The following is a 13867-nucleotide window of genomic DNA, read 5'->3' as shown; positions in this document are numbered from 1 at the left end:
TCTGATACACCGCACCGGGCAATCACTTGGCAAATACGTCATAAAGATGCACAGGTTCACTGCAACAGCATAGGCCACGAAGCACAGCAAGTCTATAATCTATATACAGTACAGAGATCCAGCCCAGAGCCGAGCCACACAAACACTTCTTTAGACCAGCCCACAAAACCCAGATAAGCAAGACAAGAAGGAAAGAAAAGGGGGTATACGACAAATCAAGTTGAGTTGAAGTCGCTGAGAATCCGCTGGAAAAAAGGAATCCAAACATCCATGAAGAAAAACGAGGTTGAATCATTAAAAGTTAAGGCCGTTGAAGACATTAGGTATCATCCGTGGTTGAAGAAGCATTTTCCCATCATTCTGAGAGAAGATGAGGGAAATCGATGAAAAATTTAGGGGAATTAGAGATGGTGCCGGACTTCTGAGACGGCATCGCCGTGCATTTCTAGGTATGAGGTGTTAGTGTCCGTGAGAAGAGAGAGGTTTGTTTGCGGGCGGCGGGCTTACCGTTCCACACGGCCAGGGCGGCTTTCTCGGCGTCCCAGCCCCAGAGCGTTTTCTGGGTTTCCCGATCGGACCAGCGATCGGGGTTGGAGCCGCTGGTCAGCGAGGACCGGAACTGTTCGTCGCGGGCGAGTTGGTCGGGCCCGTCGGGGAAGTGCAGGGTGATGCGGTTCTCGGAGCCGGACTGCTGGACGCTCTCGGCGCGGGGTTTGCGCGATCGCTCGTAGGCTTGCAGCGCGGTGGGGATGGCGGCGCGCGAGGGGATGGTCGAGAGGAGAATGCCCAGGGCGGCGGCGTCTTCGACGGCTTGGGCAGCGCCTTGGGCGACGTACGGTCTGTATCTAGGAGTTAGTGGTTTGGGGGGGTTTGGGGAAAGGGGGAAAGTGTGGGATATTTTGGGGCCATGGCGTACAGCATAGGATGGCAGGCATCGCCGATCAAAGCGACGTTGCCCCGGATCCAGGTCTTCAAGGGCGCGTGAAGGCAAAGCTTCCACTCGAGAACCTCGTCGTCGGGCACCAGGTCGATGAGCTTCGTCACGCGACTGTCCCAGCCCCGGTAGTTGTCGATCATGGCCTGCTTGGAGCCCTTTGTCGTCCAGGACTCTTCGACGCCGTGGTTATCAGGGTGCAGCAGCACGACATTGTAGAGTTCGTGGTTGCGTACCGGGTACGCGATGATGTGGCGATTGGGACCGAGCCAACGCGTGGCTTGGGGCTCGTCCATCAGGGCCTTCAACTCGGGATCACTCTCGAGCGCGCTGCGAGGAAGCATGATCCGGTAGGCAGCATCACCCGTGGGGATGGCCTTGCAGGAGTAGTCGTTGAGGAGCTGACCCCGGATGCCGGATTTGATGCCGTCCGCGGCAATGACAACGTCGCCCTTGACGACGGTGCCGTCCGCGAGCGTCACCGCTGCCTGGTCGAATTGAACATCGGTGACCGTGGAGTTGACGCGCAGTTCCACATTTGACAGCGCCAGCGCTTGGTCAATGAGTGCGTTGTGGAGATCAGCGCGGTGGATGACCACCTGTTGACCGTAAGTCTTGTTGACGGGCATCGTGCCTAGTAACGAGCCGTCTTGCCACCGACGAACGTGGATATGCTCGAGTGCAACATCTTTGGCGTGAATGGAGGGGGAGACACCCCAGCCTAGAGTCCTGTGTCAGCTCCAGCACTCAGACTGCCCGAGAACTGATGCTTACGATCAAACAGTCGGAGCATATTAGGAGAGACTTGGATGCCCGCTCCAACTTCCATAAGCTATTTTGCCTTCTTGTTAGAGCAAACTCTCAAAATGACCAGGTCTATATCATCACTGGCATACCTTAGGTGCCGATTCGAGGATTGTGACCTGGTGTCCTCGTAGACCCAGAGTTAGGGCTGCGGCCATGCCGCCAATGCCTGCGTCCGTCAGCGACAATGCAATCTTTTTGCCAAAAGAATCATCTTGGCATACCCGCTCTATAGAATGATGTTAGTGGCAACTGTAACATGACTGCGGGCAATGAATAACCTACCCAACGATGACCACCTCAAGGGGAGTCCTGGCCTGCGCAAATGCCATGATTGTCTAGAATGGTGATACAAAAGATAGCAAAAGAAAGGAAGCAAGAAGGAAAGAAAGACAGGCAAAGAAGGCAGAATTTAATTTGATAAAAATTTGCGCTGGCTGGACGCGCCGATATCCGATGTAGGAGCCAAATTTGGTACCGTACAAAATCTGGGGCAACGAATTGGTTTGCCACAGGGGAGAGTCAGGAATGGGGGAGGAGCTGTTGCGATTGATATAAGAATGCGTTCAATGGCAAACACAAACACCTCCCTTCCAAAAACACCATCGATCCGAACCTCCTCCGATCTCGACGCACTGGGGAATCACGGCCGAGAGCGGGATGATACGAAGCTGGGTCAAACATGATTATTTTGTAAGAGCTCTGTCTGGCTGGGGGGAGGCCGGGATTGGCGGCAGGACGCGACATCCCCCAAGGCGAGCATACTCCACCAGACAAAAACCTGCCATTCACCGCGGAATGGGGATGAACCAACATTTGGCCATCCCCATTTTTGACCGGAGAGGGCGGAGAGCGAAGAGTCAGAGTCACAGATAGTCTAAGGGGGGAGAGGTGGGTGAAGGGGTGGGCCGGGTGGTAAATCCTCTGGCATCTCAAGCCTCCAAGCCTCCGCATGAAGAGCCACCGAGAGAGGGGAGAAATGAGGGGGAACAGGAACATGTGGAACCGTGATCAGCTTTCAATTGAATGGCCAAGTATCAGGTGCATCTTCATCCTGGTTCATGAGGAGCAAACGACATACTCCATGCATACTCCATACATACTCCATACATACAATAATGATGCTTCTGTCTGGGGTTGCAGCACAGAGAGAGGAATTATTAACAAGACTCCGAATCTCCCCAGCGCCCGTTTTCCGGGCCACGCTACACTCAATGTGGTTTAGTGCCCACTTCTTTACAGGCGAGCTCGACAATCGCATCCAATGAGAGCTGGCGAGTATGGTGACTCAGCTGCCCCGGCTCTTCCTCTTTCCAGCAATTGCCGAACGGCCCGGCAGCGAGGTTTCCCTTCCAATTGCCGATTTCTGCCCCCATGAATTCCAATCCATCCCCAGATTCAGTCCGCCTCTCACGAGTCACGGTCTCACCTGCCCATGGAGATCATCCCCTCAGACCTCCAAACCTACCCCGACGTCGCATCTTTCCGTACAACCATACTGACACCATCTGCTCACAGATCCGTCGACTGTTCATTTAGTTTGCGAATTTCCACCAATTCGAATCTGGCGCGCCACCTCCACTTTCGAGGATTTGCGCCCAGTCCTTGCCTGGATTTGCATCAGATCCTGACATTTCGGCAAGGCATGATCCAGGACAAGCCGATATCCAGGTTGATGCGCTCTGTGAATGCTTACTGATTGGGACATTCCCCCCACCGACGTCCAGCCTTCTGTGTGCAGTAAACACGGAGCTCGTACCAACCATGCAGAACTCAATTGGATAACAGTCTCAAATGTTTCACAGATAACAGACAATACGAGCAGGAGTGTGACCAGGCGTATCAGACTCATTACAGCAGCCAGCCAAGGATCAAGTCTCTGTCAGCACCTACAATCCGCCACCTGACGATGATATCGGATTGTCTCGCATTGGGTCAGTGATTTCAGCATCCAAGACTCGGTGTCCGGGCTAGCCGTCGCTTCCCTGCAGGCGAGATCAGCAAGACTGGCGGGAGTCTGCGGAGCAAGTAATGAGCAAGAGCTTCTGGTCTCGATCCTCGTTTGACCTCGTGTGCCGGTGCCGGTTAACCGTTGTGAATCCATTAGGTTCCTGTTGAGGCCGCGCATTCGACCTCTGGTCCAATTTCGTTCTGGCTTCAGAACGATGTTCGACATGTCGGCATTAGACAGGCTGGCTAACCGAGAACAACAGGTATGGGATCGACCTTGCTACAGGCTCAAGACTCATGGATGACGTAGACGCTCGCATCAGGTTGAGCAACTGAGTTAGGCAGGTCCTTGCGTACTTTACTCAAGTACAAGTAGGATCTTGCGAGGATAGAATTGTTATTCTCCCCGTAGGCTCTCAGGGCGCAAACTGTAAGGAACCTGAAACTATGCCCTCTAATTGTCTTTTGAAACGTTCACCTCGAAGCCAGGCAACAATTCTCCTATTGTACAAGAACTGCTGCACATACCTTTCACCTCAGCATACTTTAGTCAGTACTGTAGTATGTATATCTATAGTAGTAGCTAGGATGACTACCGAAGCACTAAGCCAGTTACAGTCTAGCGCAGTCAAGACTGAAGATGCAAACCAGATGCAAACCAGATGTAAAGCATCCATCCGTCGATAAGCTTCACCAATCTTAATTCTAGAAGTGGAAGCTCTGGGTAGCTCGCATGGACTATACTTGAGACTCAATACCAACTTCAGCGGCTGTCGCCTGGCAAGGGCTGCCACTCACAACAATGTTTTCACTCTTATCACCGTCGCCAAGATCCGTGATGTCCCAACAATGTTTGAAATTCATGCCGTTCCAGAGGTCCATTCGTACCGACACCAAAAACCCGAGACCAAAGATAGCTTTTGATGTCTACAAGGGACATCCCGATAAGCTTGGTGACTCACCGAACCCCATTATAGTTCTTCATGGATTCCTCGGCTGTAGAGAAGAACTCCGTCCGATTAGCAAGTATGGATGCTTTTGGCCTCTTTTCTGTCAATATGTTACGCCATGCTCACTAAATCGCCCCACCTAGAATCCTAGCCACCGAACTCAAGCGAGATGTGTATAACCTGGTAAGTGCTGACAACACCGAGCTCTTCAGCTTCGTGCCCAGGCAATTGACGCCCGAGGAAACAGGACCTTCGCAACCATGGCGATTCTGGCACCAAATGGAGGCATGACTACCTCAGACTGGCGCTGGATGTCCGAGAACTCATGAAAGAGAACGGCCTTGGAAATGTATCACTTGTCGGCAATCAGATGTAAGCCTCACCAGTGGCTCACCTCACACTTCGAAGCAGGGTACATTTGCACCATGTGATTACTGACGATCAGCCATCAGGGGAGCCAAGACAGCCATGACTTTAGCCCTCTACGATTCAAACCTCGTAGCCAATATTGTTTCCATTGACAATTCGCCTGTTTGGAAACCCCTTCCGCCGGTTTACTTACAATGGCTCCACGCCTATCGGCAAATCCTCAAAATGCGCATTACCGAGCTCCGGGAAGCGCGCAGAGTTATGTACTATTGGAACCGGGTCAGTTACCTCTCCGTGCTCTCTAGAAGCGTCGGGACTGTTCTTCCTTTCTTTGATCTAGTTTTTTATCTTCTGTTACATGTTCCTGATCTAACCTCCCCAAATAGAATGCAGGAATGAGACCTTGGCTCATGCGGAACCTGGAGAAGCACGACGATCACCCATATGTAAGGCCGCGGATTCCGCAGAATATTCTGTGGGAGGCCCGCGACGCCATGGGGGAATTTCCTTTCCGAGAGGACGATGCGAATAGGTTTAACGGGCCGGCGTTGTTCCTGCGCTCGGGTGATAGCTACTACATCCCCGAGGGCAAGGGGGCCGAAGCCATCCGCTCTTTCTTCCCTACCTCCTGTATTGAGGAAGTGGGCTATGAGGGGCTGCACATGGCTCTGGAAAAGCCTGAGCTGGTTGCAAATGGTAAGTCTTTCTCTTCACCTTTGCCTCATTTTGTTCTCATGCTTCTTTCTTTTTTCACGTTCATTTTCTTTTTTTTTTGTTTTGTAATAGATTATGAAACCCAGACAGCTGACGACTCATGACCCTCCCACAGCGGCCGTTGACTTTCTGCGGAACCCAATGGTGTATCTAGCCGACAGGAAACTCAAGAAACACGGAGGGCCAAAAATGGCCTGGGAACTGTGAAAGCAGGCATAAATGCAAAACCACCAGAGCTAATGACATATTCCCTGGTTTTTGGCAGATTGTTGCCTGGTTCATCAACTCTGCCCCGTAAGGATTGTGAGTTCCGCTGTAGGAACGTGGAGCGAGGGATATGAATATCTCGAAGTCACATGCTATCAAATGGATGCATACAAAGGAAAGGAACGACAGTGCTGGATAACTGTCAACGTTGTTTCATGGTGTATTGGTAGAAAGAAAACCTGGAAAGGCGGGCATGGCAGAAGACTAAACTCAGAGTACTTTACTTGATCAGCTTTACAGTACCGTAGACAATTCAAACCCTAAACTACGACATCGAGATAGGCTCAAGTCCCACTGTGCATTTTAGATAGATCTCTCCTAAGCGACGCTCAACCCTGAATCGCAGTTCTACACGAGACTTCCTGCTCCAACCATCTCGTTCCACAACGGATAAAGCTTCACAGAGAAAAAAGTAGGAGACAATGTTATAGCAGGTATCCTAGGGCACGATTCCATGTCCGCTATACAGTACAGTACATAGTCTTCGTCCGCTGACCAGCTTCATAGATACTGAGCTGAAAGGATATATGAGCCACTTAGCGCATAACGCGAACAAGAACTTCAAAAGAAATTCGAAAGAAAAGAGAGGGAAAAGAAAAGAAAGAGAAAGCCATACATCACAATGTATCAAAAGATCTATACTCCTTCAATACTCGCCTGGGGACTTCCGCAACGTAACTGCGACTTCGTCCCGTTCGCTCCAAGAATAACTCTATCGTCCAAGATACCAAGACCCCGCTCAGAGATACCATGCCAAAGCTAGAGTAGAGCCCTCAGCTCTGAATCTGAGCCAACGGTGTCAGAGTTCAGCTACAAGCCTCAAGAGCCCCTCAACAGCGCAAACATCCTGAGACAAAGCAAGTTACCATGCCACTGGGGATTAGAATTACTGCCTGCTCGAGGCGGATGAGTTGTTTCGCATCAACACTACGGGGAAACCTAGCGGTGCCCGACGGATCTGAGCAACAACCTGATTATTATGACAGGATAGGGGTTGATTGTCTTGAGAGACTTCTTATATCCCCCCCCCCCTACCCCCCACCCCCCTCAGGAGTTCAGCATTCATACAAAGTGGGCCCACGCGATCGATTGTGTAACGCACGGTGGATAAGGTTTGGCCGGGCCGTCGGATCCCAGTTTTAGCGCCTCGTTTGGCATCGTATGGCGGTTCCACCCACCGCGCTGGGCACGTGCAGGGGGGAAGAGGGGGCTGGATTGGTGATGGTTGAGCTATGCGCCTTTTTTTTTGTAGTGTATATCATCTCTTTGGGGCGGAATTCTCAGCTACTACTCTACAGCAGAGGGTGGCATGGTTGTAAGGTCACCATAGACAAGCTCTTCTGGTCATAGCTCTAGTAGCAGGATACGGTCTTATTTTAATAATATCTGAGACTCATTTGTATTATGTACTGGAGACAAGATATATGATGATCGGAGTGATAGGGCCGGTGTGGGCTTGATGCATAGATACTGTCCCATCTTGTAAAGTTCGCACTCATTCAGGATCAGCGATTTTCAAGATAGCCTTTCCGCGGTTCCCGCCACGAAGCATCGAGACCAAGGCTTCGGGTCCATTTTCGATGCCAGTGGTGATGTCTTCCTTCGTCTTGATACTGCCGTCGAGTAGCCACTGTAGCACAGCTGTCGTCAGAATCGGTCCTCATAACTCAGTCAACTCACTTACCGTAGATACCCGCTCGTTTCTCTCCTTCGCATACTTCGGTCCCATATTCTCGTCTCCGACGATGAATCCCTGCATCCTGATTCTCTTTCCCACCACAAGCATTAAGTTCTTGACTCCAAAGGCCTCCTCGGGCTTCAAGTTGTATTGCGAGACCATGCCACAAGCAACTGCACGACGTGTCAGCGATGGGACCTAGAAAGTAGGAGGGTAGCCATACTAATCCTGCCGAAGGGATTCATGGCGTTGAGGGCGGCTTCCAGGTGCTCGCCACCAACGTTCTCGTAGTAGATGTCAATCCCGTTAGGTGCCAGTCGAGCCAGGGCGTCGCCGGGCTTCTCCTTCTTATAGTTGAATCCTGCATCAAAGCCCAACTCCTCAGTAATAAACCGCAGCTTATCATCGTCACCAACGCTGCCAATCACCTTCAAACCCTCATGTTTCGCCAGCTGGCCGACCACCTGTCCTACCGCTCCGGCAGCCGAGGAGATAAAGATGGTCTCTCCCTTCTTAGGCTGCCCGATCTCATACAGACTAGAATAAGCCGTCAACCCCGTCATTCCAAGGATTCCGGCGTAATGCGACAGCGACAGTCCAGGCTTCACATCGATCTTCTGAGTCTGGGGCCATGCCAGCTCCTCCTTGGTGACAAGACTGTACTCTTCGATCTTGAGAATACACCAGATAATATCACCCTTCTTATATTTGGGGTTCTCCGACCGAATCACTTGCCCAATGCTATAGGCGGTGATCGGGTTCCCAACCTGGTAAGGGGGGCTGTAGCTCTTGATGCTGGGGTCACGCATCCGACCGCGCATGTAGGGATCCAGACTGGCGTAAAGGTTTTTGGTGAGGACGCTGTCCGGAGGCAGCTGCTGGTCGAGGTCAATCTCCCGTTGTTCAACGGTGAGGTCGGTCCCCGGGACGGGCGCCCCATTGGGAACTTTGCTGAGGATGAGGGCTTTGTTCGGTTGAGGCATTCTGGGAAACAGGATTTTGACAGGTGTCAGGCTTGCGTGTTGAGAGTAGTGGGGAGAACAAGGCGATCCTCGACTTATAAATCACGACTGGAGCGGGAGGGGTAAATCGATGACGATAGCGGGACAATTGATCAACCTCGGCTGATTGATAATCCATTGTGTCACTCTTGTCGTATCATTGACCAAGCGGTCGTGCAGTTCATGCAGTTGAGTGCTGTGATGAGATCGTGCTCTGAACAGGATTCAGTATCGACAGATCTAACTGTTGTGATTTGGTGGAGGATGAACGAAGCAAAACATAGATCCAAGGCGCTAGCTGGAACAATGAAATGGCTCGTATTCTTTGGCTCCCCGCAGAGCTCCCTCCCAGCCATAGGGACTCTCTTCCATACTTATAGTCCACCCTAGCACGGGGTAACTAGGCAACTACCTCTATGTTTCCAATATTGCCCAAAGCACCTCGCAACACTGGAACTGGAACAAGCACAGGTCGCTGGGTCGCTGGTAGGACACGCGGCGCTCATCTGACTTAAGTGAAGCAAGAGCCTTGAACTTGCTTTGTTGAATTATCCTTATGACGCATTTCGTGCCTCGGGGCGACGAGCAAACCGCCCAACGAGCGGATGTGTCAAAAGCGGTTTGAAGGCGGCGTTAAGTCGGGATCGGAGGGAGCCATTGACGCGATAGGAAGTGCGGGAGCTGAGTCTTGAGCATTTCCAACCATTTCCACCCATGTTCAGGCGATGCAGAGGAAGGAAGTGGAAAAGAGGAAGAACTTATCATCCTAAGACGACAGAATGAAGTGTAGCAGGTGAGGGAAGCGAAGTCGGCCTCAGCCTCCAATTGATCCTTCCCAATCCGGTAAGCTGTGCGGAAGCCACCCCCCACGTGGAGGTTGACCAATAACTAATCATTAATTTATCGCCGAATCCCGATGAGGTCACGGCCTGAAATGGACCATTGGATCCTGGTGATCCACTTCACTCTAGGTAGACTTGGGACTCGCGAGTCTGCAACTCCCCCTTGAAACCGCGTGTCATCGATCGGGCTTCCTTTTCATACCTTGCATGTCTCGGCTCCAACTTCGCCCAATCATCTCCGAGAGGATGTCGTGCCGACCGGGAGTCTCTCCATCGATGCGATGTTATAAATAGCCGTACTCACTGATCAGCATGATACTAATATCTGACATTCGTCAAACAGCGCAACGCGACCACTAGTCGGCCCTGCACAACATTCCATATTTCTAACAAGCTCCCATTTGGTCTGCTACTACATCACCCATCCTCTGTCAACTGGACAAAGCCACTCCTCCCAGCCCAGCATTCTTTACAGAATGACTGGCATACCGTGGACACCGGTCTATATCGCCTTTGCTGCATACGCCTACTTTAAAGCGACGTGGCCAACGTTTTTCTACCTGTCCGCCTTGGCCACCATTGGCAGAGTTGTGTACCGAGTATTTCTCTATCCGGAATTCTTGACTCCTCTGAAGCAGATTCCGAGCCCGTCCGTGAGTTTCTCGGCATTTTCATGTGTATCTATCTCATCGATTTGAACGCGTTCTTACATGTTCCACTAGGGTCGATCATGGCTTCGTGGCAACTTTAGCACTTTGATTCTGAGGCATGACTGGAAGCGACTGGCTCAATGGCTAGAAGAAATCCCAAATGATGGTCTGATCCGCTACTATATGACTGGTAACTTGGAACGGTTGACCGTGACCAATCCCAAGGGACTGAGTGAGATTTTGGTGACCAAGGTCTATGACTTCGAAAAGCCAGCCTTAGTCAGGGAATCTCTGGGACGTCTCACCGGCCAAAAGGGGGTGCTGCTAGTAGAAGGCGCCGAGCACAAGGCAAGTGTCACAACAAGGGCAGAAATCACATGTCCTTTCCAAGCTGACTGAAAACAGCACCAGAGAAAGAATTTGATGCCGGCTTTTTCCTACCGTCATATTAAGAACCTGTATTCGATCTTCTGGTCGAAAAGCATCGAGATGGTGCAATGCATTGAGGATGATCTACGAGCTCGTGAGGATAATTCAGACAACGTGATTCGCGTGGCAACCTGGTCAAGTCGAGCCACACTCGACATAATCGGTCTCGCCGGAATGAACCGCGATTTCAATTCCTTGCGCGACCCCACCAACGAGCTGGCCAGACAGTACGGTAGGATTAACGGTGCGCCGCCTTCCAAATTGGAGCGGGTTCTATTCCTCCTGGGCCTCGTGATGGGAGTGCCAACATGGGTCCACAAACTGCCTTTGAAGAGGAACAAATATATCCGCGAGGGTGCCGAGTATATCCGCGCTGTCGCACTGCAGATGCTCCGTGAGGCCAAGGACTTGCGGGACCAAGAGCAAGCCAGCAACGCGAAGGATGGGGTTGACATTATGTCCGTAGCACTCGAAAGCGGCAGCTTCACAGATGAGGAGCTTGTCGACCAAATGATGACCTTCCTTGCGGCCGGACACGAAACCACCTCGACCGCCATCCAGTGGTGCATCTACGCTCTGTGCAAGTACCCTGAGGTGCAAACCCACCTCCGAGAAGAGATTCGTTCCAATCTACCCTCCATCTCCGTGGACAATCCAGAGTCTGTCTCAGCCGAGGTTCTCGATAGCCTGCCCTACCTGCACGCCGTCTGCAATGAGGTTTTCCGCTTCCACCCCTCCGCCCCAGCTACCATCCGCGTGGCGAACCGTGACACCTCTCTCGTCGGCCAACCTATCCCCAAAGGCACACTCATCTTCCTGTTTCCCGCTATCATCAACCACCTCAAGGAACTGTGGGGCCCGGATGCCGATAAGTTCAACCCTGAGCGCTGGCTGGGACCCGGAATGGCCAATACCGGCGGAGCCACCAGTAACTACGCCTTCTTAACGTTCCTACATGGGCCCCGGAGTTGCATCGGGCAGGGCTTCGCGAAATCCGAGTTGGCATGTATGCTTGCCGCCTTTGTCGGTCGTTTCAAGTTCGAGTTGGAGAATCCGGACGCTGAGCTCGAGCTCCGCGAGGGTGCAACTGTAAGTCCGCGGGACGGTGTGCGGGTCAGATTGACACCCTTGGAGGGGTGGTAGACGCCGAAAATGATTGCTAAATTCTTGTATTTACTCTGTGATGACATGTTACTTTTAATCTCATTGCTACTAATTGGGTTAGACCATTTGGGTTGAGGACTCGGGCTTCTATGTACAGGAATGGAAAATGCTATGTGCTGTCTGGATATGTATAAGCTGCAAGCGATGATCGCCTTACAGTCGATCAGGTGTACATTGTTGAAGTATCTGCAAGTGATGTCACTGGGGTCTTCCGCCTGTGGTTTATTGTCTGCATATTTTCGTGGTTTGCTTGAGCAAGGGAAAGAGCGAATGCGAATGAACCGCCCTTTGGAGATGGAATGATGAAAGTATCTCTATTGCATTGGGAATGCATTCGGTCAAACCCCGTATGAGCACTCTTCGGGGGCAGAGGTATGCAAGCCCACGGTAGGGCTTTGTGTGACATGCACACTGGTCGATTTGGACTGGGATCGCCAGCCGCACCGCGTAATTTGCGGACCCGCACATGCAACATGCGCATGTGTCATGATCCTAGCGGAAGTCTTCGCATCTCATCTCAGCCATCACTGACGAGGCTCCGAGAGGCTCATCTGCCTCACATTCAGATTGACACGTTTGCCCTCCATCCACCCCTTCCACTTCTCATACTGACGTGTGGTGGCGGCATCCGAACCATTCGCCGCGCCAGGCCAGTTCGCGAGCCAGGCCGGAGACGTCCCCGGCACGATCTTCGGCACGGCATGCCAGGCGAACCTCGACGTGCCGTCCATGTACACGGCATCCCCGGAGCGCAGCCGGATGATCTCGCAGCCGGCGCCGTCATCATGGCTGATCAGAAACAAGCCATCACAGCCGAAGCTGATGCTGATCAGGCCGGCATCGCACTCCTCGCTGACGTCGCGGTGGGCGCTGAGCGTATCGCCGGGCGAGTACACGTTCAGGATCGCCGCCTGCGCCTCTGTCTCCGGGAACATGGTGTGCAGCAGCTTCTCGATGTCCGGCGGGAACGCCGGCGGCCGTTCCGCCGGATACACCTTGGCCGTCCAGTCGTACTGGCCGCCCAGCGTCACCCAGCGCAGTTTCTTGGTGAGGATGCTCTGCACGGCGAGAGGCTTGTGCACGCTGGGGTCTCTCGGGTGGATGACTCGCGCTGGGTCGTCGGCAAAGAAGGAGGGAGGGTGAGGGGTGTCTTCTACGCTGGAATCGCTCGTTGAGGCAGCAGCAACAGCATCCCCGGCGCGGGGATACGTGAGCTCGTAGTGCAGGTGGAGGTTGGTCTTGTGTCTTGGGTTTGATAGGTCGCGGTGGAAGAGGCGCGAGAGGAGTTCTATTTGTACGGCCGGTGGGAGGAGGGAGGGAATCATTTGGAGTCCTACATGCGCCCGTTAGGAGACCAGGATTATTTTTTTTTTTCGTTTCTACAATAGATGCTTTCTTTGGGGTTCCCTCCCCTTCTTTCTCGCCCCTGCTGAGTAGACAGAAGGGAAAAAAAGGGAGGGAGATAAGAAAAAAAGCGCTAGATGGTGGTGTATAATGCTGACCGGTCACAGAGCGATGAGAGAAGACAGGGATATCTTTCGCATTCAGGGATCCCTCCGCATTATCCTTGCTTGTCTCCAGAAATTCATCGAATACAGGCCGAAGATCCTTGCCGGGGATCCAATGCGTGAGTGAAACATCCTCCGGGAGCCGGCCAGCGTCTAGCGCCTGAAGGTCCAGAATGCTACCATCCGAGTTTATGTCTGCGAGCGTGGACTTTTGGTATTGCTTATAGCGTTGCTTGACAGCCTCCGGAGGTCGCTCATGGGCATTCAGGTCCTTTATTTGTGCCATATCTCTTTTTCTTGTCTGTGTCTGCTTTCTCACTCTTCCCTGTGTTTTTGTTCCCTTCTTCGCGTGTAGTCGAACTAGATCTCTTTTTGACTTATGACTGGACTGCGTCACAAAGTTAGTTTCTTGTGGATCTGCAAGGCTGCACTATTGCATGTGTGCTGCTATGACAGTTCAGATCGCTTTTCGGAAATGCAAATCGATGGTTCACCCAGTCATAAATGTTGAGGATAGCGAATCAATGTCGCATAGAGGACAAGACTGCTTTTTCCGAAAAAAAAAAAAAGAAAGATCCAAATCTATTCGACAAAAAGAAGGTAACAA

The 13867-nt window shown here is 52.1% G+C and overlaps 5 protein-coding genes across 5 annotated transcripts; 2 read left to right on the top strand and 3 right to left on the bottom strand.

The window, feature by feature from the left end:
- Positions 1–21: 21 nt before the first annotated feature.
- Positions 22–2134, bottom strand: BO82DRAFT_197358 (putative salicylate hydroxylase). Its single transcript, XM_025630567.1, has 6 exons — positions 2020–2134; positions 1831–1907; positions 1709–1766; positions 917–1655; positions 508–839; positions 22–445 (listed from the first exon to the last, which is right to left on the bottom strand). Exons 2-6 carry the CDS (start codon positions 1894–1896, stop codon positions 402–404), a joined length of 1239 nt encoding a protein of 412 aa, XP_025495182.1. The 5' UTR covers positions 1897–1907; positions 2020–2134; the 3' UTR covers positions 22–401.
- Positions 2135–4483: 2349 nt separating this feature from the next.
- On the top strand, positions 4484–6188 carry BO82DRAFT_351342 (alpha/beta fold hydrolase). Its single transcript, XM_025634400.1, has 6 exons — positions 4484–4714; positions 4782–4821; positions 4886–5010; positions 5091–5286; positions 5394–5703; positions 5837–6188. Exons 1-6 carry the CDS (start codon positions 4527–4529, stop codon positions 5926–5928), a joined length of 951 nt encoding a protein of 316 aa, XP_025495181.1. The 5' UTR covers positions 4484–4526; the 3' UTR covers positions 5929–6188.
- Positions 6189–7483: 1295 nt separating this feature from the next.
- BO82DRAFT_398933 (MDR family NADP-dependent oxidoreductase) lies at positions 7484–8649 on the bottom strand (the record flags this gene model as incomplete). Its single annotated transcript, XM_025639068.1, has 3 exons — positions 7484–7618; positions 7673–7839; positions 7890–8649. The coding sequence occupies 3 exons, from the start codon at positions 8647–8649 to the stop codon at positions 7484–7486; spliced, it is 1062 nt and encodes a 353-aa protein (XP_025495180.1).
- A 1042-nt stretch (positions 8650–9691) lies between these two features.
- On the top strand, positions 9692–11976 carry BO82DRAFT_328232 (cytochrome P450). The gene is made up of 3 exons (XM_025633000.1): positions 9692–10162; positions 10232–10507; positions 10565–11976. The coding sequence occupies exons 1-3, from the start codon at positions 9986–9988 to the stop codon at positions 11729–11731; spliced, it is 1620 nt and encodes a 539-aa protein (XP_025495179.1). The 5' UTR covers positions 9692–9985; the 3' UTR covers positions 11732–11976.
- A 300-nt stretch (positions 11977–12276) lies between these two features.
- alkB (oxidoreductase, 2OG-Fe(II) oxygenase family) lies at positions 12277–13856 on the bottom strand (the record flags this gene model as incomplete). Its single annotated transcript, XM_025632999.1, has 2 exons — positions 13255–13856; positions 12277–13085 (listed from the first exon to the last, which is right to left on the bottom strand). The coding sequence occupies exons 1-2, from the start codon at positions 13544–13546 to the stop codon at positions 12277–12279; spliced, it is 1101 nt and encodes a 366-aa protein (XP_025495178.1). The 5' UTR covers positions 13547–13856.
- Between the last annotated feature and the right edge of the window lie 11 nt (positions 13857–13867).

Source organism: Aspergillus uvarum, assembly GCF_003184745.1.
Source record: "Aspergillus uvarum CBS 121591 unplaced genomic scaffold BO82scaffold_8, whole genome shotgun sequence".
Taxonomy (NCBI): Eukaryota; Fungi; Ascomycota; class Eurotiomycetes; order Eurotiales; family Aspergillaceae; genus Aspergillus; species Aspergillus uvarum.
Note: the sequence above shows the minus strand (reverse complement) of the source record. Positions and strands in the feature narration are given on the sequence as shown.